Source organism: Drosophila rhopaloa, unplaced genomic scaffold (genome assembly GCF_018152115.1).
Source record: "Drosophila rhopaloa isolate 14029-0021.01 unplaced genomic scaffold, ASM1815211v1 contig_47, whole genome shotgun sequence".
NCBI classification, from domain to species: Eukaryota; Metazoa; Arthropoda; class Insecta; order Diptera; family Drosophilidae; genus Drosophila; species Drosophila rhopaloa.
The window spans coordinates 2,930,248-2,956,580 of NW_025335142.1; the positions used below are offsets into that span (position 1 = coordinate 2,930,248).

Consider the following 26,333-nt stretch of genomic DNA (forward strand, 5'->3'; position numbering starts at 1 on the left):
GCGGGTCTTTAGATAGATTATTAGGAGATTCCTCTTCTTTAGTTATATTAATATTTTTTGTTAAGTCTACGGTATTCTTTAAATCAGTAATTTCATTCTGCAAGTCTTTATTTTGGGTCATTAAATCAATGGACATTTTCAGCGACTTTATTAAATCGTTCTGATCATTTATGATAGCTTCTTTTTGCCTCAAACATTTTTCGTTATCAGCCAATTTTATTTCCAAATTACTGATGATTATTTCCTTTCTGAGTTGTGTATTGACAAAATCATTTTCTTGTTCCAAGTTACAAGCAATCTAAAATACGTATTTTATTTAATACATTTTTTAAAAAATTACCATTTTAGGCATTATTTTACCGAAAAGTTATCAGACATTGAATCCTCCTCAGATTCTCCTTGCTGTGTTGATGGATTGGATGGCGTCCCTAATTTCATTATGTATTTTATTTCACAAGTTATTGTTACATAAATACTAACGATCTTTTAAATTCGTCGAAGAATAAACTCGTGGCATTCAATTTAACAGGCATAGCGTCATATCTCCGCGCGACATATCTCCGCCCTTCTACAAACGACATATCTCCGCGCGGAGATAAGACGTTTAAAAACGACAGATCTCCGCTCGAAAATATTTCGTTTTTAAACGACATACCTCCGCGCGGAGATATGTTGTTTGCAGAAGCGCGGAGATATGTCGTTTTGAGACGACATAACTCCCCCGCTGATCAACGCGGAGTTATGTCGTATAAAAACGACATATCTCCGCCCTTCTGCAAACGACATATCTCCGCGCGGAGGTATGTCGTTTAAAAAAGAAATATTTTACCTCCTTGTAGACCCTGCCTTGGATCATGCCGTCCCAATTCAAAGAAAAACCTTGTATTTATAGGTATTACTTCAAACTTTTTGTTTTTGACAGCATTTTATTTTGTTTAAGACTTCTTATTTAATTGTAAATAAAAACATTTCGAATTGCCTCATCAACAGGCTGATTACAGCTGGGACATTTCGGTTTTAAATTTCCACTTTCATCATCGTCAATGTCATTATCATTCAAGGAATTATTTTCGACAATTTTATCCCAACATATGCCGCAGACATTAACATGATTACATGGTCGCAGCAAAACAGATTTAGGATTCAATAGGCACACATTACATGGGTTCATTTGGACAATAGCAGTATCCGACAACTGACTTAAATTGGAACCGTCTGAGGAAATTGATGATGTTGAAGAATTAAGCTCAGACGAATTAGTTTCCATGTCATCCACACTGTTAAAGATATCCTTCTTCTCAATAGGATCGCTTAGCGAAACCGTGCGAGTTAAAAATCCCTGAATATCTATTTCTCCAATATCAAACAACTCCATTGCGTCCATGATTTTTTGAGCACGATTCTGAAAAAAATATTTGTTCTTATGTATAGTTATCTCTTAATAAGATAACATATACTTACACGTAGCTGTTTCGTTATTGGTTGATTTCCAACACCGCCGTTTTGGAACAGGAGGGCGAATTCCCGGCTTTTCTCAAATTCTGCATCAATTAAACATTGTACAAATTTGAAAAAATGCCCTTTTGCTCGAATCTTATTGCCTAAATTCAAATTATACGCTTCAACAGACCCGGTGGTTCGAGTTGAACGCTTAAAAACCGATATGTTCTCGGGTCCTTCCTAAGAAATAAAATAAGGTATTATTATATACCAAAAAACTAATACCAATACAAATTTATAAGTTATAACTTATAACATAGAACCAACCTTTTTAAGCCACTGTTTTTCAAAATATTTTAAAAATGGAGAAAACATAATCTTTTCTAAAGATTTTGCTTGGCATTTCAACATATTAAATGCTTCGACTATTTTTGTAGCTGGTAGAAGCGGTAAATACAAAAACTTGAGAAAGAGTACATATGCATGTTTATTGCAATTTAACATTTTTTCAAATCCGGGCGTTTTTTTGCATGCTTGTGTAAAATGGAACCAACAAGCAAAGAAATTCATTGAAGGATGCAATTTTTTTAGAGCGTTACGCATTGCTTTTTCGTAGTCCGAAATAAAGGATGCACCTTTTAAGCAACAAATGTTGGAATCAATATACAAAAACAAGTGCTGATAGCACAACTCAGTTTTTCGCGTCATCAATACGAATATAAACGGCGTTATCTAAAGCAATAAAAAAAATAAAATAATCATTTATATCAATTAAAAGAAATAATTTACCTTCTGCATATGTTTAATGTAAATTATTAAAAGTTGCTTAAAATCTCCAAAAGGACATACTTTAAAAGTGGCATCAATGAGGTAATTACGATTTTTCTCTTCAATATTATTTTCAATTAAGCCAATTATCTTGTCCGAAGAAAAAATACAGTACGCAAATGAGCTTGATACGTGTACTTTTTTGAAAAAACATTTTGGAGAATTTCCTTTGGTCATACCAAATAGGTTCATGACGTTTTCATCTTCAAACATTAAACGAACACCCTCTGGGGTTGTTGGAGACTTTGGCAAGAATGGCTGCCTTATTCTTTGTAGAGTTCGTTTGACAGTGTCGTAGTTGACCTCAATTTCCTCATCACCTTTGGTTTTTCTTTATCAAACAGAAAATTTAAGAAAAGTAATAATTAAATTTTAATATCGAATTTTACTAAAATTACAAAAATGTAAAAGTATGTAATACATTACATATATATTTTATATATATTGTGAAACCAACTTTATCTACATAGAAAATACACAAATATGTAATCTACAACGTAATCTCTAAATACAAACTGTAATAAAAACAAATTTAAAAAGTTTTAAAATCACAAAAAAAATCGTAATATTAAAAAATAAATATTTATTTAATATTAGCTTTTTAAATTTGTTATTTTTACAAAAGATTTTTACTTTCAGAAACATTTAACATTAATTTTTTTTTCATTCAGAACTAGTTAACAAATGAGGAAAATTTGACTTGAAAAAATTATTATTTTTGTTTACTCACTCTGCAAGAACATCATTAAAAACTTGTTTTATGTCCAAATTTGTATTGTCTTGGCATTTTTGTTTAATTTCTGACACCGCACCGAGTTTTGCTATTTCGCGACATTGGGACGGATGATTATGCACCATATTATTAACATTCGAAAAAGCACGTGTTTTATCTGAACTTAAATATAGTCTGGCTTTGCAGCCTTCAACGCGGCAGACGTATGCTATATCACCGAGCTTCAATATTTTATTTTTCACAAATAACTGCTCATCACACATCGAAACCAAAAGTTGTGAGCCCTTACGGCTTCCTTCCCGAATTTCAAATTTAATGTTTTCCAAGTCCATTATTAGGTCAACTGCTCGCTGTGAACTTACGAAGTTAAATGACTTCTTCTTGTACGTACGCAGCACTTAATAAAAGAACAGATAATAAAGAACGGTAAAATGCAATTTGGCGCGTGCCACATAACTTCTCACTTCTCATAGTAAAGTGGTACAAAACCTTAAGATTTCCAAAAATGGGAAATATATTTATATTAATTTTTATAATTAATAGTAACTTTTAAAACTATTATAATATATTTATGTTTTTTTTCAGAATATTCAAAGTATTTGTGTTTGAACTTGTGTTTAATCAAATAATGATTTTTAATTTGCCTTTTTTCCACTGTTTCACACACACTATAGGACATCAAATTCAAAAGGGAATGTGACAATATATGTATGTATGTACGTTTGTGTATGTGGGAAAAAAAATTTAGAGCTCTATAATTTGCCCTGATTTTACATACACAAATATGAATATGTACATTTGAAAATGAGTATATATGAATATATAAAAAAAATCAACTTTGTAGCTATGAAAACTTCGCGGGGAGATATGTCGATTTAAAGCGACATAACTCCGCCCTTCTACAAACGACATATTTCCGCGCGGAGATATGTCGTTTAAAACGAAATATTTTCGAGCGGAGATATGTCGTTTTTAAACGTCATATCTTCCCGCGGAGATATGTCGTTTTTAGACGACATAACTCCGCGTTAGTCAATGGGGGAGCTCTGTCGCTTTTAAGCGACAGAATTCCCCCAAATAAATCACGACATATCTCCGCCGACAAAATACACTGGGCGGAGATATGACGGCGGAGATATGTCGTTATCCCAAACCAAACTGAAGGGTTTGTAAGTCAGTTTTTTACTTATTTAATATTTTGTGAAACTAAAAGTCAGCCAGCTAACTCTTTTAATTTAATTATACAGTGCTATCTTTAATAATCACTAGAAAATTAAAAATGTTTGTTATAATTTATAATTCGAAAATGTTCAATTTTGCCTTAGATTTTTTTTTTGTTAATAGGTTTTACGCTGCAAGAGTTTTTACCAAGAATGAAGAAAAATATATACTGATATATACACATACATTAGTCGATTTGCTTTTATTGTAGAGTATTATATTTTCAGTGAAAATTTTGAATTGTTTTTCTTGATTAGCATTAACAGTGCGCCCGTTTGTACGGAAGTAATCTCTCAGCATTTCTAATTTAAAATGTTGGTCAATTAATATGATAAAACAATAACATTTTTGGTTTTTATACCCTTGCAGAGGGTATTATAATTTCAGTCAAAAGTTTGCAACGCAGTGAAGGAGACATTTCCGACCCTATAAAGTATATATATTCCTGATTAGCATCACCGGGAGAGTCGATCTAGCCATGTCCGTCCGTCCGTTTCTACGCAAACTAGACCCTCAGTTTTAAAGCTATCTGCTTGAAACTTTCCCAAAAGTTGTCTTTCTTTTTCAGGTAGTATAGAAGTCGGAACCAGTCGGATCGGGCGACTATATTATTTTGTTCTTTGGTATTTGGTAATAAATAAATATTATGGAATAGCAGTTTTAATTAAATTAAAATCGGACAACAATACCATATAGCTGCCATAGCTTCATTGTTTTTAGTAATATAGAAATATTGAAATCGAAATATAGTCGATTTGTAACAACTGCAAGGGTAAATAAACTTCGGCTTGCCGAAGTTTGCTTCCTTTCTTGTTATGTATACATTTAATGGCGAACTGAAGTCTACATACGACCACTTATTTTAAAAAGCTAGTTAATGTTGCATAAATATGTAATTTTGGTTTTTGTTTAATAATTCCATTCAAAACAAGACTGCATCATTACTTACTCTAAATATACTTTTTTAAATGCAAATGTCTGTATGCATATGTATGTAACTGTAAGGGTATATGAAGTTCGTTTTTAATGTTTTAAGTTAAAACTCTAGTGGTAATTACTGGAAAATCGCCATGAATATTAAAGTGAAAATATAACGACGCACACGGTTGAATTGCTCTTATTCTTTAAAGTTTCTTATTTTTTGTGATCAAGATATTGTCTCCATATCAAGAGATTTCCCTTTCTGTTTATACTGAAGTTGGGGACTTTTATTATTTGTGATCGAGATAATGCTTACAATGCAGAAAGTGCGATTTTAGACAAATATGTACATATTTATGTATAGAGGTCCGCATAAAGACATGTCCGGACACACATACATACATATGTAAAATAATGTATTGATTATAATTACCAATCCGATCATAGATTCCTGCGATTAAAAGAAACGGAAAATTAACTGCGCAACACTTCCGAGAAGGAAAACGAACAATGTGAAGCGAACAATTCCAAAAAGAGTGTGGTCAACAAAAACGACCTTAGTGTTGTAAAAAGCTCCTCCCGAAAAGTTCCTAATTTATTCCTCAACAATATACTACAAATTTAACAAAATACCGCAATGGGCTGATTGCCAGTGCTACCACATCAACCAAGTTTGTAAGTTAAACTTTATTTTTAAGCCGATCAAATTTAAGATTTTTAAGATTCTATGAATCATAATTTACTTTTTTCTCAAAATAATTAGTTCGAATAGGTCACTAAAGTTTAGAAGAAATTGAACTGAATTTAGTTTTACAAATTTTGGAGAAGCTTAAGTGATTAATAGTTAGTATAATAAAACAAATGTGTATACATGTTATATTTAACATTCTGTTAAGCTTGTAACAAATAAGAGTTTACTGCGTTTTTAACCAACCTAAAGGCAAGGATTTAAAATCCCAACTTACATAGTTCACCTAATTCACATGTTTTCCAATACGAGTATTAATGTTTACTTATTTGAATAGATCAAGCATGATTCAGCGATGTGGACTATTCCAGCGTTGACTGTGCGCTGAAGGCATAAGTGGATGACTGGACGTCGAGACTGCTGTTGGAGGAGCCGGAGCTCATCGAAGGCGCCCGAGTGGACCTGGCCGACGAGGCGGACGACGATCCGCTGGAGGAGGAGGAGGAGCTCACCCAGGCGTGGCCACTGCGCCTCCGGCGCTGGCGCACCAGGCCCAAAACGGATCCGGCCACCGGAGTGGAGGCGGAACTGACCGACATTTGCCGCCGAATGCCGGGACTTAGGGTGATCTGAACGGGCTCTGGAGCGTGAGCGGGAGCGGGAGCGGTGGCCGGACGTTGGGGTACCCCCTCTGAACCGGACTCCATGTCGCTGGAGCCCGGGGACGGGCCGTCCTCGGGCATCTCCGCCGGAGCTGCTGGAGCGTTCAAAACCCGGCCGTCCAGCAGCTGCAATGTGGGCACACTGCGCGCAAGAAGCGAGCGGTAGAGAGGCAGCCGGCACACGGGATTCCCCTGCAACTCGACCTCCTGAAGCTGCGGGCACATGCCCAGAAAGGAGAGCAGGCCCAGTTCACTGATCCGGTTGTTCCTGGCCTTCAGAACCCGTAGGTGGCCCAGTTCGGCCAGTGGGTCCACCCGTTGGATCATGTTTCCGTCGGCGATCAGCACCCGGATGGCCGGCAGCCCGCTGGTGCCATCGAAGCTGTTCAGGCCGCAATTGCTGATGTCCAGCCGGGTCAGCTGGAGCAGTCCGTAGCCCAGGTCCCGCAGCGAGCTGAGCACACTGCCACTCAGGTCGAGGCTTTGGAGACGCGGCAGGAAGAGCGACAGGCGGGACAGGCTGATCGTGTAGGAGATCACGCGCAGGCGCACCGACTCCACCGCCTCGAGGTCAGTTCGCTGGGTCACTCGCCGCTGAAAGGATGTCACAGGATTAATTAAGTTGGATACGAATGCATTATCCACCTACACCAAATATCAATAAGAGAGGGTTTAAAATATAACTTCAGCTAGTTGCAATTATATTATGAACTTAATATATTCTAAATAATTGATATATTTCCAATTGCCACACTTGTCAAGCTAACGCATATTAGCATTCAACTAACCGACGTCTTTTTAAAGGTTTTTTACTAGGCTTACTAACGGAATTGGCATTGATGTCCAAATAGTGCCATATTAATATATTTTTATTTTCCCAGGTAATAGCAGTTATCTGATTATTATCGAATTCGATTTGAGCTGGGAACTATTGTATGAAGATTATAATTTTAGTCATAAGTGTAACCAATTCAAGCAGTAAATTTTGATCCTAAATGTCATTACTTAGAGTTACTGTATTTTTATTGATAGTGAATTAAGAAGGGAACTATAGAGAGCTCATTGGTGATATGTAGCTCCTGTTAAAATCGAAATGTGACCAAATGACTACTCAAACTAGGCCGAGCATTTCGGGATTTGGTTCAGATATGTTTCGGATAATACTTTGAGTCGATTTGGCCTACCAGCAGCTCGTCCAAGGTCGGTTCCGGGGCCTGTTGGGGCAAGACCACGGGCAGTAGGTGCACGAAGGCCGGAAGGTGCTGCGCCTCCTCGGCAATGGGCACATCCCGGTCGAAGGAGTTCCGGCGGGCCAGTTGCCGACGGTTGAACTGGGTCCTCTGGTGCTGCTGGGCGGGATTCGGCTGGTTGAGTCGTACCTCAGGCGGAGGCATCCGAACCTGGTTTATTACAATATAATGATTTATTTTACAATAACATTATCCTACTGCAATATCGTCAAATATAAATACCTGGGCCAAGGCCGCAGGACCTGGAGGGGCCAAAAGGAGCGGTAGCTCCGCCTGGAGGGAGTGATCCGGCGAGGACTCCAGATACTCGGCAGGCGCCTCTAGCAGTGGCATTGTCGGGATTACTTTGTTTTTCACTCCTTTGCTATTGCTAGTATTTTGACTGTCTCCATTGACAAAACAACCTGAAGGTTTCCACGGGCAACGCTTAGAGTTGTAAGGGACTCACTCTGTGTTTATAAATTAATTTATTGGTATTCACAATCAAAAGGAATTGGTTTTGGGTTGTTACAAATAAATAAGTTAGACAGATAACCATGTTTTTGCAGTTTAAAAGTTTTCAAGGAAATTTACCGACAGGAATTAAAAATAAATACATTTTTTTTTAATGAAACTTACCTCGGACAACATTTATTGACAATTTCTACAATTAAATTGAAACTAAAATATCCATCGAAATATGTAAGTAAATGATAGCTAGAGTAATCTCAAAGTTTGTTAAAACTTTAAGAAAATTATTTTGATCTAAAATTCAGGGTCTTATTAATTTTTTAAGTCATTTCATAAAAACGATGTATTTTATTTTTCGTGCGTTTTACAAAGAAGTGTAAATGTTTGAACTTTAAACTGCAAGTTATTGTTGGGTGAATAAACTTTCCAAATGGCAACGCATAAGCTCTATAAATCTTGTGAAAGGTCTTAGTTTTTGGCGTATATGTACATAAATGTGTATGGGTATCGACCGGTTTTTTTGCAGCTCCTTAACCGCATTTTATTTTGGCAATAAGCCCACTGACGTCAGTGTTACGTCATGGTCATGACGTTCGCTTTTCGCACAAACACACTCTCTCTCGCGTACTTTCTTTCTTTCTCTCGGGATGTCTGTCTGCTGGGGAGAGTTCTCGAATCGCTTGATCCAGTGGCGGATCAGAAGGGGCTTTTGGGATGAGACTTGTAGAAGCAAAACATAATATAGATTGCAATATCATTATCATCGATCTTTTAATTTTCTAAGGAATTTGTATTTTAAAATTTAAATAAAATTCATGAGTTCATTGAATAATTTTCTTAAATATTTTTTTTTAATTCAATATATATGAGTCTTAGAGAGATGCAACACAAAAAATAATTTTATTTGGATTTCTATTAAATATGTTTTGTATACCTACAGATACATTTTCAGGATCCGCCCCCGTCAAAGACTTCGCCTTTTCAAGGGCCATTAGCTAACAGCAACTCCAGAAGGATTCTTCGTCGGTCTCTTTCTCTCTGCTCTGCCCTCTCTCCTTGGCTTTACTATAATCAAATTTTCCTGACGCCTGTCGAGCTTTTGCCGGCTTTTGTGAATTTTCCGGGGGAAGGGGGTGGCTCCTAGGGGAGGCACTGTTGTTGTTTTGGTTTTTGACTGGAGCTTTTTCCATTGACGTCATCAGAGGCGAAACCTGCGCAGTGAGCTGACATCCTACCACGCATTTATCGATTACACAGACGAGAGAGAGTGGGAGAAAGTAGGAGTGAGCGGGGAGAAAAGTCGTACGTGTGGGCGAATTCGGTTTTCGCAAAACATGTCACTACAGTTGGGGAGAAAAGAAGGCAAAAAACTAATTTAAATGCAAATCCAAAAAAAAAAAAAAATTTTAATTAATAAGAAAGTAATAATTTTATAAATCTAAGGAATCACAAATATTTTTCAAACTTTTAAAGCCAAACGACTTTTTCTCTCAGTGCAAAGCATCTGCTATTTAAGTGTGGGTTCAGGTGTTGCAAATAAAATCCCATATTCTGCTCGCACATTTTTATAGATGCCTAAAAATAGAATTTGTCAATAATACCAGCAAACATCAGCCCAAACATGCACACACAGACATACTCGTAATGTGTGGGTGCACGGACACGCACTGTTGACGTCATTGTCCTTAAAGCTCTCGCGCTCTCATTTCGTCCCGTTACTACGTTTCAACGACTGTCTCCCAATCTCTCCTTTAAAATACCGTTCGACTCTCGAATTCTCTCTTCGATGCCGACGTGTCGTTGGCGTCGCTTCCCCAGTTAACAGTGAACAAATCTTAACAGTGGTTTGCGTCTGTGCTAAATACATTTAACAGTTTTATACGTGAAGTTGAGGTGCTAAAGACTATCCAAGTTAAAATATATTAAACGCTTTCCAACTAACTTCCAGATTTTTATACCCTTGCATAAGGTAATATAATTTCATTTAAAATTTTGCAACACAGTGAAGGAGACATTTCCGACCCTATAAAGTTTATATATTCTTGATCAGCATCACCAGGAAAGTCGATCTAGCCATGTCCGTCTGTCTGTCCATTTTTACGCAAACTAGTCCCTCTGTTTTAAAGCTATCTGCTTAAAACTTTCCCAAAAGTTATTTTTCTTTTGCAGTTAGTGTATATGTCAGAACGAGGCGGATCAGGCGACTATATCATATAGCTCCCATAGGAACAATAAAAAAAAAAAAATTTGAAGTTTAACTTCTTGTTTTTTTTTTTATTCTTTGGGACTTTAAATAATATGAAATCACGATTTTAATTTAAAAAAAAATGAAAAAAAATGTTGCTGTTTTTCTATCAATCAAAATATTTCTTTGAGATATAGTAATTATTTACTATATCAGATTTACTCATTGAGTTTAGTCAAAATTGGACAACAATATATTATAGCTGCCATAGAAACGATGGCAAAATGCAGTGCAAAATCGACATTGTTTTTAAGCTATTGGATTGTTTTTAGTAAAATAGGCATAAAAATCGAAATGTAGACGTTTTTTAATAACTGTAAGGGTATATAAACTTGCCGAAGTTTGCTTCCATTCTTGATTGATTTCCTATTTGGTTGCAAGCATGACTTTTTGGCGAAAAGTGGTCAAAGCATGAAAAGTTATACCTCTAAACATTTGTGAAAAATATCCTTACCGATTGGCATTCTAAACTGAAAATCCTTATACAGATTCCAATCGATTTGGCATTCTAAGCTCAAATTGGAGAGAAATTTTTTTGTATTTTTTATTCTGTAATTTTAAGCACCCATGGTGAGATTTCAAAACAGAAAATTATTTCTTTGCTGCCAGATTCACAAGAGCATGTTTCTTATCCCCGGTAAAAGTTTTACATTGATATTTTATATCAGAGCACAAAATTTATAAGTTTTCAGGTAAATATTATTGTAAATTAGCTGTGCAATATAATAATATAATATAATATTTTTTGTGTATGACTTGCCTATTTTTGAGTGGTCAAGAAAACGAAAATCGAGTTATCTTTATTTTAAAACTATCCTCCCTTCACGTAAAGCTTGCCTTGAGAAAACATACCTTAATGTGGGTTAAAGATTTTTCGTTGATTATGTTTACCGCGAACACAAACCTTGGTAGAAGTATTTAATATTAACATTATTTAATATTCCCCACTGTTAACGGCGGCAGAGCAGTCGACGCCGAAGAGAAAGTGCAGCTCCAGGATGGGGAGAGCCAAGTCTATTTAAGCCCCGCGCAAAGCCCAAATCGTTGTTATTGCAGAACAGATTTTCGAACGCGTTGCATCGGTTTCGGTTCCGTTCGCCTCGTGAAACATCAAGGAATATCAGAGAAAAGCCATGGATATCGCCTAGTAAAAGAATCGAGCGAAGCGTAACGAATAGATTGATATGCAGACATGTTTTTTGGCCATTGGTAATGTACTCAGTAGCCAATAGCACAGTGAAGCCTTGAGGAAATGCCACCCGCCCGCAGCTGAGCTGCATTCTGTTGAGCCGTCGTCGTAGTGGTCGTGTGCACCGTCGCGAGTGTGTGGGTGTAGTGCAGTGCTATTTGGGTCAAAAGCTGCAGCAGCCCAAAGTTCCCAGGGGGTGTTGTCGTCGTCCACCTGTTATGCAGCTGGCCTAGGATCGGATCGGAGTCGGGTAGCCCAGTATCCAGGGACCACAGCCAGCCGGAGGACCAGCGATGGAGGCGAAGGTGCACCGCCAGCACCAGCGGCATCGCCGCACGGAGGCGCGTCAGCGGCGCCTGGAGCGCGAGGCGGCCGCCACGGGGGCACCACCCACCACGCCCGAGCGGGCGGAGGCCCTGGACTGTGCCACCGCCCTCAACGAGGGCGTGGCGGCGGACCCGGGCGGCAGCGGGGGCACGCCCAGCAGTGCGGGTCGCATCAGTGCCCAGAGCTCGGCGGACAGCATCGAGCTGGTGGGTTCGCCCAGCCAGACGTCGCAGCAGACGGTGGTCCTGGTCAACGGCCACGCCCCGCCGGGCCAGGGGGAGGGGGAGGGAGAGGAGGAGTCGCCGCTGGGCGCTGGCAATCCCCGGGAATCCCCGCCGCCGCCCAAGCAGAGCGACGGCAGCCGCAACTCCTCCGGCGATGCGATGAGCCTGCGGGAGACCCTGCAGCAGCTGCCGGCCACGCACCACCATCGCTCCAGGCGCACCCACTCGCCCGCGGATCCGGACGCCTCCTTCCACCGCGGAATACTCGGGTACATGGACAGGGAGCTCAAGCAGAGCTCGCCCACGCCCTCCGCCCCCGCCGGAACGGGAGTCGGAACAGGAATCGGGAACGGAAATGGAAATGGAAGTGGCCACGGCAATGGCACAGGCACGGGCGCCTCCCGCAAACAGCAGTCGCTGTCCGATCCTCAGGCCAGTCCCGCCCAGCGATCCCTGCGCTCGAGGAGCAGCTTCGACAAGAGTCCGCGGCGCAAGAGGAGCAAGTCGGAGTCCCGCAGGCGACGCGAACGGAAGCTCATCGCCGCCGGCGAGATGGAGGTGCGCCAGGCCAACGAAACCCTGATGCGGTACCTCAAACAGTGCTCCGACATGCACGACGCCTCGCTCTCCGGCGAACTGGAGATCGACCAGAGCCTCGAGGAGCGACGCGTCCACCGGAAGACCAAGTCGCAGAGGGACAAGCGGGGCCAGCTGATCAGTGAGTAGTCTCGTCACCATCAGTTAAACGTTTTAGCAATTCTTGAATTTAAATATTTAAAATGTAGTTTTAATGTCACACAAAATCTGATTAATAACAAATCTAATTTAACTCTTGGCGGCTATTACATTAATTTAAATTAAAACATTCCATTTTCTTATCAAGTATCCGCAAAAGATAACCAACTATTAAATAAATAGTTTTTCTTTCCAAGTATTCAACTTAAATGTCATATGGAAACAAATATTCAGATACGAATTAGTTGGACAACAAATGTTAACCGACTCTAAAGTTTTCAGGTGGCAAAATAATAAAACGCGACTATTGTTTTTTTTGTGAATATTACTTACGCACGTGCATATTCCAAATATTGGCAGTTTTTCTATTTAATTGTCTGAGAACCATTAGTTAAATAATTATATTGGAGATTTAAAAGTGACAATTAGCCTCATCAATATGTAATGTCAGTCCAAATTCGGTAATATTTTCCTGTGTAGCCCCCGTGTTCCCCACTTCCAGGTCCCATTTGCCATTGAGTAAAACCAGCTGGGGCAAAAGCTCCACCCTACCTCCCTTCCACCTGGTCACCCACTCACTGTGCTCTGGATTCTGCGCACTCGGTCATTTGTAGCACTCGAAGAAAGCCATGGGATATTAACTGAGCTTGTGGGCGTCCAGTCTATTTAATTTGGTACCTCATATTGATTCTGCTATGTCATTCATTGACTGTCAAAAACAATTTTCTTAACATAAAATGTATATAGCTAGAATTAGAATATAACAAAGATGTATTATTGGAAAAGATACATTCACAGATAATATAGTTATTTTATGCCTATTTATATGGTTGTTGTCTATTCGTTAGTTTTATTAACAAAAACTTTCAAATTTCCATTTATTTGCTTTCCTATTAAGAAGTTAAGAATGGAAAATGTGAAAAATGTCAAAAAATTTAGGATAACTTTATAAAAAAAAAAAAATGTTATTATTCGTACACAAAGTAGAAACATATTTAATACCAGTAGGAAAACATAATAATGTTTAATCAATCAACTCTTTTTTTATAAAACCCCAAGAATATTTTCTATAAGCCAGTTACAGTTTTTGATTTCTTTCGGTGCAGCCACCTAATCCCTCTGTGTCCCTCTTCTCTCCCTCAGGCAAACTGTACTCGGCCGGCGGGATATCCTCGATTCTGAAGGAGCTGGCCGACGACATCGCCCCGGCGGACGGCGAGGAGATCTACAACCCATTCACGCCGGTCGTCTCGCCCACGGACGATGCGCCCGCGCACATCGACAAGATGTTCCTGCAGACGTCATCCGGATATCGACCCGTGGAGCACAGCTACTACAAGCGCTCCTTTCTGGGCGCCGCTGTCCGCGGATCCGGCGGACTTTCGGCGTCCGGCGGAGGAGGAGGTCGCCTCGACGGCATCTCTGCCGCGGAGCTGGGTGGCGCCGGTCGCCTCTTCCGCTCCAGCGGCAGCCACGCCCACGGCGGCGTCGGCCTGGGCGCCACTGCCGGCGGCTCGGGAAGTGGGCGTGGCAGTTACGGGGATACCCGCTGCCTGCTCGATGCCGACTTCAATCGGTGAGTTTGAGGAAAATATTTAATTGCCCTGCCCAGCCTAAGAATTTCATGTACCCTTAAACGGATTACATGTTAAATATCGAAAAATCTAATTATTAAAGTTTGATTGCCTATAAGCATAGTTTATTTTGTTCCTTGCTTATAAATTGGGCGAATTTTGCAGTATAATTAAAAAGCATAGAAATTCAGATAACTCAAAATATATAGTACTTATCTTTGATTTCAAAATGATATTAAATAAGATTTTTGAAATTTAAAAGACGTTTTTAGGACAGGAATTAGATTAGAAATTTAACAAACTGAGCAATAGACCAAAGTTATACTTACATCCCCAATTTGTGATCCATATTCTAATCCAAAGATGTGTCCCCTTGCAGCAATGGCATCACCAGCAACATACAACTAGCCTGTGTAGTTCAACGAATCTGGCTGCTCATCTCGAACATATGCCACGGCCTGCTAGCCGGTCTAGCTCTGGCCCACCTTCTCTTCGTGCTGAGCAGCCACCCCATGGACTGGGCCAAGGTCATCAATGGCATGAGTCTCGCGGGCGAGACGATGTCCTCGACAGCACCAACCCCATCCGCATCGACGCCATCGGCAATGGACCTCGATCCTGGCGATCGGGGCACGGAGTCGGGTGGACCCCCATCCTCAGGCTCATCAGGATCCGGGACAGGAGGCAGCGACGCCCTGGCCCTGATAACCGACTACGCGGGATTCGCGGAGATCTACTTGAATACCTTCTACTGCTTGGCCATAATCTGTCTGGTTTCTGTATTCGATCGGTGAGTCAAGAGGTTAACGCCTTAATAGTTTTGAAAACTTTGTTTTTCAGTTCATCTTTAAAGTCACGAAAGGGTTCCAATTTAAAGATGATTTTTATACCCTTGCAGAGGGTATTATAATTTTGATCAAAAGTGTGCAACGCAGTGAAGGAGACATCTCCGACCCTATAAAGTATATATATTCTTGATCAGGATCACCTCCTGAGTTGATATAGCCATGTCCGTCTGTCCGTCTGTCCGTCTGTCCGTCTGTCTGTTTCTACGCAAACTAGTCTCTCAGTTTTAAAGCTATCGAGTTGAAACTTTGCACACACCCTTCTTTCCTTTGCACGCAGTATATAAGTCGGAACGGCCGGGATCGGCCGACTATATCCTATAGCTGCCATATAACTGATTGATCGGAAATGCCATAACTCTGCTGTTTGTTAAGTTAGGAAGTTGGGACTTTCTGTGGGTTCAATATTTGGCCAATCAATCCGACGTACCAAATTTCATAAGGATCGGCCGACTATATCTTATAGCTGCCATATAACTGATTGATCGGAAATGCCATAACTTTGGTGTTTGTAAAGTTAGAAAGTTGGAATTTTTTATGGGTTTTATATTTGGCCAATCAATCCGACCTACCAAATTTCATAAGAATCGGCCGACTATATCTTATAGCTGCCATATAACTGATTGATCGGAAATGCCATAACTTTGGTGTTTGTAAAGTTAGGAAGTTGGGATTTTCTATGGGTTTTATTTTTGCCCAATCAATTCGACATATTAAATTTCATAAGGATCGGCCGACTATATCCTATAGCTGCCATATAACTGATTGATCGGAAATGAAATAACTTTGGTGTTTTTAAAGTTAGGAAGGTGGGATTTTTTATGAGTATTAAAAATGCATCATATGAATAATTTTGGAGAATATAATTTGCAGAATATTCTGCAAGGGTATTTCAACTTCGGCTCCGCCCGAAGTTAGCTTTCCTTTCTTGTTTAGACTGCGTTAGATCACAAGCTACATTTTTGAAAGGAACTTTGTCATTTGAGAACCACTGTTTAATATGAAATGCGAATTTTAAGGGGATGGTTCACAAAGTTTAGTTTATCCTAATTGGTGGCTCTAGTTTTTCCTAGTCTGTAGTCACGCGAATGTTCCAATCAAGTGGTTTTTCTGTGAATAGATAACAAATTATGAATAAATTTCAACAACTTAATTATAATTTTAAGAATTATGTTTTCTTTCAGTGTAGATCAAAAGTAAAATTTGTAATGAGAATTATGTCATTTGAGAAATACTGTTGGATTTTAAATGCGAATTTTCAAGGGATGACTTCTAAAGATTAGTTTCGAGTTTTCCTTAGTCTTTTTGGTGCAAATGTATCTGCCCCCAATCGAGCTGCTTCGCCGTTTTTAATTGCGTCCTTAGGGTTTTTCGATGTCCTTTGGCTTGATTGAAAGTCGATTTGGCCTACGCGCAGCCTTCGTCAACACTTGGCTAAAAATAGGAAGCCGTGGGAGAAACCTTTCCCCGGCGAAGGAGTACGGCTCAAGAACTCATTGACCTCAGCTGCGAGTTTCATTGAGCCAAAAGCCTGCCGGATGTGGGTAAACCTCCCGAATACTCGCCGTTTTCTATTTTTGGTCTAGGGTCTAGACTCTGGAGGTGCTGGAAAGTGTGCTACAATGTGTGCGTTTCTTGGGCTTAATGAAAATGCGACCTCAATTCGGTAATTTGGAACTTGTTCGGCTTCGCGGTCGCAAAGAAATAATTTGTATGGCTCGCATTGCGTGGTCGCTTTCATCAGCCACAGAATATTTTAATGCCCTTAAACTTTGCTCTTTTTGCATGCCAAAGTCGCTGCCCACACACAAGCAAGCCACTCTGGCTGCACTCTTGACCTTTAAAGGCTGCGCCAGTCGATGGCACAAGTGTGTGGGTGGTTTGGGTGGTTTGGGTGGTTCGGCGGTTGGGTGGTTGGGTGGCTGGAACTATCTGCCATTCGAATTGTGCCGTTTTCGACTGGCAAAAGTGTGAAACTGTGTATGACATTTCGCTTCGTTATCCCAGCGCCAGTTGATTTATGTGCGGCTGACTCTGTGCTAAATGTTAAGTATCTCCCGGCAACGGAGTCTGTGTGCTGACCTTTCCTTCTCTCCAAATGGAGTGCGGACGAGGATTTGCTTTCAATTAATATGCATGCGATTAAATGGCAGGACATTTCGAAATTCGCAGGCGAGAAGGTTACTTTAAATCCCTCGAGCATTTGAACTTTTTCTAAGTCTGCTTGCTCCTGCTTAAAAGTCCTTTGGCAATAATTTTGACAATGGTATTTTATTGCAAGAATGACATTTTTGTTAAAACCTATTTCAGAAAATAGTTGTTTATGGGTAATTAATTATTAGTATCTTTTTCATTTGCGGTTTATGCGGTGACGTCACACTTTCTTTTCCATTTCTGGTGCTTCTCTATTTCCCCACTTCCACATTCTTATCAGTGATCAAAATGCGAACGCCTCTTAGTATGGTAATGCAACCGCCAATTAGTTCTAAGGTCAGCTCAAGTTTATTAGATGTAGTATTGCGTGAAACGACGTGGCTTTGTTCTGCAACAATTGTGAGGTGGCTTCTTTTTTCCGAAAACTTTTTCAAAACTAATCTTATAAAATAAAACTTTATAAAATGTATAATAGGAATAGGATTAAAACTATTACCAATTGTACAATTGTACTAAAATTCTGGTTAGCCTTTTCTATCCAATATGTTAAGGATATCTTTAACATTTTTTATAAACGTTGTGATATTAAACAAGAAAGGAAAGCTAACTTCGGGCGGAGCCGAAGTTGATATACCCTTGCAGAATACTCTGTAAATTATATTCTCCAAAATTATTCATATGATGCGTTCTTAATACTCATAAAAAATCACAACTTCCTAACTTTAAAAACACCAAATTTATAGCATTTCCAATCGTTCAGTTATATGGCAGCTATAAGATATAGTCGGCCGATCCTTATGAACTTTGGTAGGTCGGATTGATTGGCCAAAAATAAAACCCATAGAAAATCCCAACTTCCTAACTTTACAAACACCAAAGTTATGGCATTTCCGATCAATCAGTTATATGGCAGCTATAAGATATAGTCGGCCGATCCTTATGAAATTTGGTAGGTCGGATTGATTGGCCAAATATAAAACCCATAGAAAATTCCAACTTCCTAACTTTACAAACACCAAAGTTATGGCATTTCCGATCAATCAGTTATATGGCAGCTATAAGATATAGTCGGCCGATCCTTATGAAATTTGGTAGGTCGGATTGATTGGCCAAATATAAAACCCATAGAAAATTCCAACTTCCTAACTTTACAAACACCAAAGTTATGGCATTTCCGATCAATCAGTTATATGGCAGCTATAGGATATAGTCGGCCGATCCCGGCCGTTCCGACATATATACTGCGTGCAAAGGAAAGAAGGGTGTGTGCAAAGTTTGAACTCGATAGCTTTAAAACTGAGAGACTAGTTTGCGTAGAAACAGACAGACGGACAGACGGACAGACAGACGGACAGACGGACAGACGGACATGGCTATATCAACTCAGGAGGTGATCCTGATCAAGAATATATATACTTTATAGGGTCGGAGATGTCTCCTTCACTGCGTTGCACACTTTTGACCAAAATTATAATACCCTCTGCAAGGGTATAAAAAAATATTTTTTCAATACCAAGGCTAAGCATATTTTTTCTCATTTCTTATTTTAGCATGGACATTTGCCGCTGGAGCTTCTCGAATGCCAGCGAACTGATCTCGTTTCGTTGGCTCATCATCACCATGATATATGTGGCGACAATAATCCTAACAATTTGCTCCGACTCCATAGACGAGAAGCTGTACCTGTTCAACAACAACGCCAACATAACGCTGACCCAGCAGGAGATGGTAAGAGGGCTCTGTTCGATTATATTTACAAATCGGTGCTTTATACCCAATTTCTATATCCTATTGCGAACAGCTGAGCAACAGTGTGCAGAGCGTTTGGAGCAGTCTGTCGGTCACGAGGAGTATTGCCGCCATATCGGGATGGATTATGATCGGACTGACGCCGCAGGAGGATATGCTGTATGAGCACCTGGTGGATCTCACCAAATATCAGTTGACAAATAATTGAATTTAAGGCGAACGCGACATTTCGACACGTTGTAAATAGTTTTGTAGTTGAACTCTTAGCAGCTATTGTTCAGTTATTGGCTTTTTATATGTACGGCATAATCGAAACGCAATAGGACTCTTATGTGTACCCAAATCTTAAGCTTTAATGTCGTCTCCCAAGGATTCACGTTGATGCCCTTCGCAGGCCGCTAGAACAAACCAAACCCAAGAAAACCAATTATATGACAACCAAAGAACCTAAGGGTTAACCTTCGAGTTAGTTAACTAAGCAAAGTAGTAGACGCTGGATAAAGATGCAATATAAAGAAGGAAAATTATAAAATACTATATTTACCAGGTAGATGTATCCGTGTACTTATGCATATATACAATATGTTACCTATATAGATATACACATGCTGATATACATTATATATGCGAACATAGAAATATTTACAATACTTGAAATAATTTTCCTTACACATATCGTCTAAAGAAACCGAATCCTTTGTTTATTGATCGTTGCGGCAATTTTACAACAAAAGGCTTCCCCAAATTAGATCAACAGTCGATAAAGGTTGAGTACCGACTATATAATAATTATTTAAGCAGATGTCATTTGTAAAAAGTTTTGCTATGAAGCGAAAATATATGTGTACATAGAAATATATAGAAATTATTTACACAGAGAATGTTGAATTATATACATACCCAAATATTAAGCCAGTATGTGAGTACTGAAGTTTTTAATGATTCATTTTAATTTCCTTAGACATTTTCTTATTTCGTTGTTTATATATAATTGTTAAAATTCCCTTTATTTTTTGAGGCATTAAAAAGACAATTCGAAATTTTACCTGAGCTGTATATAAACCGAGTGCAATAAAATAACGAATATTAAAGTTTTATTATACACTAACCAATATACAGAGACAAGTGTAATAAATATATAGAAAAATGATCTAACGAATCGATCAAAGGGAATGGACAAGGAAATCTCATTGTAAACTTGTATATAAAAAATATAAACGCAAATAAACAAAAATAATGTGTAACAGCAAGAAAAAAATCATATTTTGAATATATTGGGGTAATAATTTTCTCTAATATCATTTTATTCCTTGCAGTATAAACAACAAACAATTGATTAATTGCAAATATTACATTTTTTGCGAGATTGTTGCATTTTTCAAATACAATTTCAAAGTGACATTTTAAGATTTGTAAATGGATATAAAACCTCAAAAACGAGTTTGATTCCTGATTCTAATTCAATGATAAGCTTCTGGGGCTCTTAAATAAAAATGGCAACTAATTAAATATCTGGTGTGATGGCACCTAGCTCGCTGTTCTTTTATGCCAATTTTAGTGGCTATTTGGTATTTTATTCATATAAAAAACAAATAAGCCACTTTTGAACTCGATAATTTTTTAGCACGCTGGCATAATTTTTAAATTCTTCCAGATATACAGCTTTTTTGATGAGTTTCGCAGTTTCTTTTTATAAACAAAAACAGAAACAAGTTCTGTTAGTAAGTGCATACATATTTTCATTTTATGAAATTGCAGCGTACTTGCGGAGAAATAAATGAACATGAAAGCTAAGAGTGAATTATCTTGAAGGAACATCCGGGAGATCTCTTTGGAATCGTATACTGACAATAAATCCGTAGGAAATACATCAACGACTTCTTCCGAATTTCTTATAGTAAAATTGCCTTTTACAGTTTGGGACACAATCGGACGCAGAAGATGTCCATATGTATGTATGTTCTGCAATCTACTAAAAGAAGGAAGGATTCTACAAACCATGAAGCGATGTCGTTAAAAATGGCGAAATTTTTAAGCATTAAACAGTGAAGTTATCATTTGTTTCCCTTTTCCCGGTAATAAATATATATTTCTAAAGATGCTCAAAAATACTGTATTTCTGAGGATATATATATATATACATATGAAACAACAAAGTTATAAATGTATGTCCCTTTTCCCGATTGTTTCTATGCCAGCTTCATAATGCATGTCGTCCGATTTTGATAAAACTAAGTCCGTATTTCTGAAATTCTCTAAAAGACTATATCTCTAATTGAATGAATTTATGTTAATAAACAACGTAGTTACAATTTAATTCTCCTTTTTTCAACTTATATGCTACCAGCAAAAGAAAGAAGACTTTTTGCAAAGTTTTATTCAAATAGCTTTAAAACTGAAACACTAGATTGAGTAGAAACGGACGGACAGATGGACTTGGCCAGATCAAGATTGTATATACTTAATGCCATTAAGTTTATATATACAAAGTTTATGGGGTCGGAAATGCGCCCCTTAATGCATTTCAAACATTTGAATTTCCGTTAAAATTTTTCAATATATACATATGTCAATTTTCATTTCGCCTTTTGACACAACACAATTCAAATTTGTCTACGTATCATTTTGTTTTCGGAGCAGTAGCACCATTTAATTTTTTTTTGCTAGCGCTGTAAAGAGTCATCAAAAATTATTTTAACTGAATATTTGTATAAACGGAATCTTTACGGTGTAATACTTTATACAAAAAGCTACATAATTGGATTACATATTTATTTATTTCATTGCATTTAAAAAGAAAACCGTGTGTTAAAAAATGACTAAAAAATGTTCTGCTGTTTTCTTGAAACTTTAAAGTTTAACGGATTCTAAATAAAATATTTATATGATCAGATACATATATGGTGTGGTAACACTGAATATGGTATAATATATTTTTTTAGTATTTCATTCGAACGTGATGTGTTAAATAGGTAGTTTTGATCACCATGATTTTGCAGCACTAGATTTATCCCACGCTTGGCGTCATCTTCAAATTGTTTCAGATCTTATTACAGCTTTTCGGATGAATTACGCAGTTTCTTTTGGACAACAAACAAGGGATTAAAGGTCTTAAAAAATATCAGTTATAGCCGGATAATATTGTTGTCTAAACATATTTTTGAATTGTTCGCGAATTTCTGAGAAATAAATACAACACCATGAAAACAGCAAACGTTAACAATCTAACGGAGGGGGGCTCCTCCTCCTCTTCTCTGGGATCATCTACTGACAATAACTCTGTGAGACATACATACATACATATACACGTACATATGAACATATGTACAATTACAATTCTTTGAATCTCCTTATAGTGAATATGTTTTACAAATATTTCAGTTAAACAGCGACTCGGACTCAGAAGTGGCATGTGCACCAAACGATCGAAATAGAAAGATGCAAAACTCAATAATATCTTACGAGCAGAGCAAAGTCGTAGATTTAGAGGAAAGGCTGGCCAATTCTGACAATGAAAAGATTAGACTTTATGAAGCATTGATTAAAGAAAAGGATGAAGTAATAAAATCTCTACACTTTTCGGTTGACTTAATCACCGAAACGAAGGACTTTAGCATTAAACAAATGAATAGTCAAATTAACGATTTGCAGAATGCGCTTGCTTTCAAAAACACTTTTAATTTACACTGCGCCCAAGGAGTTGGAACAAACATTGATCTGAAAGATAATATTATTGGAAAAACCAATGTTAATCAACTGCAGGACATGCAAAAAGAAACAGAATTACTTGAGACAACTAATAAAGAAGATAAGGTACTGATTTCCGAGTTGAAATCAAAAATTATTGAAAATGATACTGAAAAAGCGAACCTTAAGGTCAAAATCGCTGAGCTTGAATTCAAAATTAAGGAAAACGATACAAAGATGAAGGAATTGGAAGCAAAATTCGAGAAGAATGATGAATGTCTGAAAGCTAAGATAACAGAACTAGAAATTAAAGTTAAAACCAACTCTGCTGAGCTAACAAAAAAAGATAATCAACTTTCTAAAATTACTTCAAGCGCTCATTTAAACTTAACTTTACCGCTAAACTTTACCAAAAACTCAAAAATAAAAGTTGCCCATCCAATTGGTATTGACCCCTTTATGGGAGTTTTCGAAAATATTCCATCTGCTGGTTCTAATTGGATGGTAATTCAGCGCCGTATCGATGGAAATCTACTCTTTAATCGCTTTGATCAGTCAGAATATGACAATGGCTTTGGTGACTTAAAAAAAGAGTTCTGGGTTGGTTTTGAAGTACTACACCAGTTAACAAACATGGGAAGGTTTGAGCTATATATACAAGTTGTAGACTTTGATGATGTTACTGCATATGCCCGATATGATCACTTTGTAGTCGGAAGCAAAGCTGAGGGCTACATCATAAGATCCCTTGGTGCCTATTCGGGAAACGCTGGCGATGCTTTGAAAAGTCTTAAGAACAAAAAAGTGGGCTATTGGAGGTGTCAAAACCATACAAGTTTTCAGTGGTGGTATTCAGACCAGATGAAATGGTAAGTAAGAAAATATATTTTTAAAATTGCACAACTACCTTTTCTTTGCTTTTAGCAACTTAAATGGCTCCTACGATTCTTTAGAACCAAGAACGGTAGCAAAACCTGGAAAATTTTGGTGGGGAAATTGGAAGATGGCCAAATCAGAAAAGTATCTTAAATCCTGCAAAATGCTGATAAGGCAAGTTTGAGACAGAAACCACCGAATAATTAATATAAGATTGTTATGGATTTAATTCGCCTCTATTGGAGATATTGAAACCCTTTAAATAAATAAGTTGGTCGATTAGCCCAAAAATCAGGAAATGCTTCATGTAAACACTTTTAATTTTCTTTTTGTGTTATTTTATTAACGTGATAAACAGGATTAAAACAAAACAACCTCAAGTTAATGTAGAAACGAGTTTAAAAGTTTTCTTATTTTAATGTAAGACCGAATATAAGATTTAATATTTGTGCATGGTTTAAAGAATTTTTAAAGGAAGGCATATAGTTTTAAAGACTTATATTAATAAATACAAAATATATTAACAGCGAAAACGATATTATTATAACATAGTTTTAAACAATTCAGAGACTGGTATTTTTATTCAAAAGTTTGCATCGCACTGAAGTTGTCATTTTCGACCAAATAAAGTATGTGCATATATTATTGTTGATCAGCATCAATAGTCAAGAAAATTTAGCCATGCCCGTCTGTCTGTACAAGCGTTTCTACGCAAACTAGACATTGTGTTTTAAGAGTCGGATTTTTTCATAAAGCTGTCATAGGAGCGCTGTTTAATTGAATTTTGATTTAGCATTTTGGCTTAAGTAAGCATACTCGCATTTTATTTGATTGTAAAAATGATTTATTTAATTTTATAAATTTCGGACAACTTTTTCCAATTGCTGCAATGGGAATCGAGTGCCTCGGCTATAAGATACCCAAATCGCAAGCTCCTATAGTTTCCGAGATCTCGACGTTCATGCGGACAGCAACTCGACAGCCATTAAAACTCTTAATGGGTGCTAAATTGATTAAAATCGGAAGCAAAGCAATTTAAATGAGAGTAAAACACTTCGCCATAAATTCGTCTGCAGACACATGCTACGCCAATATCACATTTAGGTATTCGACTTAAGGGGGTATAAATTAAATTTTTTTTGGCCTCTTTTTTTTAATTTTGTTTCAGAATGCACAACATTTGAAGAATATTGCGTTAAAATTTTAGATTCATCCGAGCTCGCTTTGTATGCGATTTTTCGATGTCCAAAGTTCATCCAGTTCACCGCAAAACCTTTTTTCTTGGAGGCGCCTACTGAGCTTTGCTGTGAACGGCTCATGTATTTTTTATAGCCTTGCAGAGGGTATTATAATTTTGGTCAGAAGTTTGTAACGCAGTGAAGGAGACGTTTCCGACCCCATAAAGTATATATCAATCAGGATCAATAGGGGAGTCGATATAGCCATGTCCGTCTGTCCGTCTGTTTCAATACCGTTTGCGAGCTCAGTTTGAAAGCCAGCGATCTGAAACTTTCACACTCGTCCTAAAACATGTGTACGCAGATCAAGTTTGAAAATCGCCCCGATCGGACGTCTATATCCTATAGCTCCCATAGGAACAATCGGATATATCTAGCAAGAATTGATGTAATTTCGCGCAGTGTAAGAGCTATTGACATGAATCTTTCCAAATCGTATTTTTTTATGCATACCTTGATCAGGGTAAAAGCGCGTGGCGATCGGACGTCTATATCCTATAGCTCCCATAGGAACAATAGGGTAAAATCGGTCCAAATTTTATGTTTTTCAGAATATTTCGCGCTGTGTAAATGCTATTGCTATAAATTTTTTCAAATCGTATTTTTTTATGCATTCCTTCATCAAGGTAAAAGCGCGTGCTGATCGGACGTCTATATCCTATAGCTCCCATAGGAACAATCGGATATAACTTTCAAGAATGGAAGATATTTCGCGCAGTGTAAAAGCTATTAACATAAATCTTTCCAAATCTTATTTTTTTATGCATACCTTGATCAGGGTAAAAGCGCTTGGCGATCGGACGTCTATATCCTATAGCTCCCAAAGGAACAATAGGGTGAAATCGGTTAAAATGTAATGATTTTTAGGATATTTCGCACAGTATATAAGCAATTGACATGAATCTTTCCAAATCGTATTTTTTTGTGCATACCTTGATTAGGGTAAAAGCACGTGACGATCGGACGTCTATATCCTACAGCTCCCATAGGAACAACAGGGTGAAATCGGTCCAAATTTGATGATTTTCTGAATTTTTCGCGTAGTGTGTAAGCTACTGACATAAATTTTTCCAAGTCTTATTTATTTACGCTTGATTAGGGTAAAAGCGCTGCCGATCGGACGTCTATTTCTTATAGCTTCCGTAGGAAAAATAGTAAAAGGCTGCAAAAGTATCCCTTTTTATACCCTTGCAGAGGGTATTATAATTTTGGTCAGAAGTTTGTAACGCAGTGAAGGAGACGTTTCCGACCCTATAAAGTATATATATTCTTGATCAGGATCAATAGCGTGCCGATC

The 26,333-nt window shown here is 38.1% G+C and overlaps 4 protein-coding genes across 6 annotated transcripts; 2 read left to right on the top strand and 2 right to left on the bottom strand.

The window, feature by feature from the left end:
* Positions 1 to 791: 791 nt before the first annotated feature.
* On the bottom strand, positions 792 to 5,660 carry LOC123038074. 2 transcript variants are annotated; one of them, XM_044461568.1, is made up of 5 exons: positions 5,577 to 5,637; positions 2,230 to 2,599; positions 1,768 to 2,172; positions 1,462 to 1,680; positions 792 to 1,402 (listed from the first exon to the last, which is right to left on the bottom strand). In XM_044461568.1, the coding sequence occupies exons 2-5, from the start codon at positions 2,479 to 2,481 to the stop codon at positions 950 to 952; spliced, it is 1,329 nt and encodes a 442-aa protein (XP_044317503.1). In that variant the 5' UTR covers positions 2,482 to 2,599; positions 5,577 to 5,637; the 3' UTR covers positions 792 to 949. The 2 variants fall into 2 exon arrangements, with proteins under 2 accessions (XP_044317503.1, XP_044317504.1); XM_044461569.1 differs by lacking the exons at positions 1,768 to 2,172; positions 2,230 to 2,599 and having other exon boundaries at positions 5,577 to 5,660.
* Positions 5,661 to 6,193: 533 nt separating this feature from the next.
* LOC108037605 (leucine-rich repeat-containing protein 56) lies at positions 6,194 to 8,076 on the bottom strand. The gene is made up of 3 exons (XM_017114222.2): positions 7,966 to 8,076; positions 7,678 to 7,893; positions 6,194 to 7,087 (listed from the first exon to the last, which is right to left on the bottom strand). The coding sequence occupies exons 1-3, from the start codon at positions 8,074 to 8,076 to the stop codon at positions 6,194 to 6,196; spliced, it is 1,221 nt and encodes a 406-aa protein (XP_016969711.2).
* A 3,731-nt stretch (positions 8,077 to 11,807) lies between these two features.
* Positions 11,808 to 20,487, top strand: LOC108038373. The gene is made up of 5 exons (XM_044461552.1): positions 11,808 to 12,896; positions 14,057 to 14,489; positions 14,867 to 15,277; positions 19,037 to 19,214; positions 19,288 to 20,487. Exons 1-5 carry the CDS (start codon positions 11,921 to 11,923, stop codon positions 19,441 to 19,443), a joined length of 2,154 nt encoding a protein of 717 aa, XP_044317487.1. The 5' UTR covers positions 11,808 to 11,920; the 3' UTR covers positions 19,444 to 20,487.
* A 1,793-nt stretch (positions 20,488 to 22,280) lies between these two features.
* Positions 22,281 to 24,110, top strand: LOC108038374 (fibrinogen-like protein 1). Of its 2 annotated transcripts, none has more exons than XM_044461614.1 (3): positions 22,281 to 22,516; positions 22,592 to 23,791; positions 23,847 to 24,110. In XM_044461614.1, the coding sequence occupies exons 2-3, from the start codon at positions 22,674 to 22,676 to the stop codon at positions 23,980 to 23,982; spliced, it is 1,254 nt and encodes a 417-aa protein (XP_044317549.1). In that variant the 5' UTR covers positions 22,281 to 22,516; positions 22,592 to 22,673; the 3' UTR covers positions 23,983 to 24,110. The 2 variants fall into 2 exon arrangements, with proteins under 2 accessions (XP_044317549.1, XP_016970637.2); XM_017115148.2 differs by having other exon boundaries at positions 22,617 to 23,791.
* The last annotated feature ends 2,223 nt before the right edge of the window (positions 24,111 to 26,333 follow it).

Bases quoted from the DNA above. Each gene is read 5' to 3' on its own strand.
- LOC108038373 (XM_044461552.1), top strand. From the start codon at position 11,921: ATGGAGGCGAAGGTGCACCGCCAGCACCAGCGGCATCGCCGCACGGAG. The intron at 12,897-14,056 runs GTGAGTAGTCTC...TCTCTCCCTCAG, and splicing joins CAAGCGGGGCCAGCTGATCA to GCAAACTGTACTCGGCCGGC. The intron at 15,278-19,036 runs GTGAGTCAAGAG...TTCTTATTTTAG, and splicing joins CTGGTTTCTGTATTCGATCG to CATGGACATTTGCCGCTGGA.
- LOC108037605 (XM_017114222.2), bottom strand. From the start codon at position 8,076: ATGCCACTGCTAGAGGCGCCTGCCGAGTATCTGGAGTCCTCGCCGGAT. The intron at 7,894-7,965 runs GTATTTATATTT...GTAATAAACCAG, and splicing joins GTCCTGCGGCCTTGGCCCAG to GTTCGGATGCCTCCGCCTGA. The intron at 7,088-7,677 runs GTAGGCCAAATC...ACATCCTTTCAG, and splicing joins CGACCTTGGACGAGCTGCTG to CGGCGAGTGACCCAGCGAAC.
- LOC123038074 (XM_044461568.1), bottom strand. From the start codon at position 2,481: ATGTTTGAAGATGAAAACGTCATGAACCTATTTGGTATGACCAAAGGA. The intron at 2,173-2,229 runs GTAAATTATTTC...TTATTGCTTTAG, and splicing joins ACATTAAACATATGCAGAAG to ATAACGCCGTTTATATTCGT. The intron at 1,403-1,461 runs GTAAGTATATGT...TATTTTTTTCAG, and splicing joins CAATAACGAAACAGCTACGT to AATCGTGCTCAAAAAATCAT.
- LOC108038374 (XM_017115148.2), top strand. From the start codon at position 22,436: ATGAAAACAGCAAACGTTAACAATCTAACGGAGGGGGGCTCCTCCTCC. The intron at 22,517-22,616 runs GTGAGACATACA...CAAATATTTCAG, and splicing joins CATCTACTGACAATAACTCT to TTAAACAGCGACTCGGACTC. The intron at 23,792-23,846 runs GTAAGTAAGAAA...CTTTGCTTTTAG, and splicing joins TATTCAGACCAGATGAAATG to CAACTTAAATGGCTCCTACG.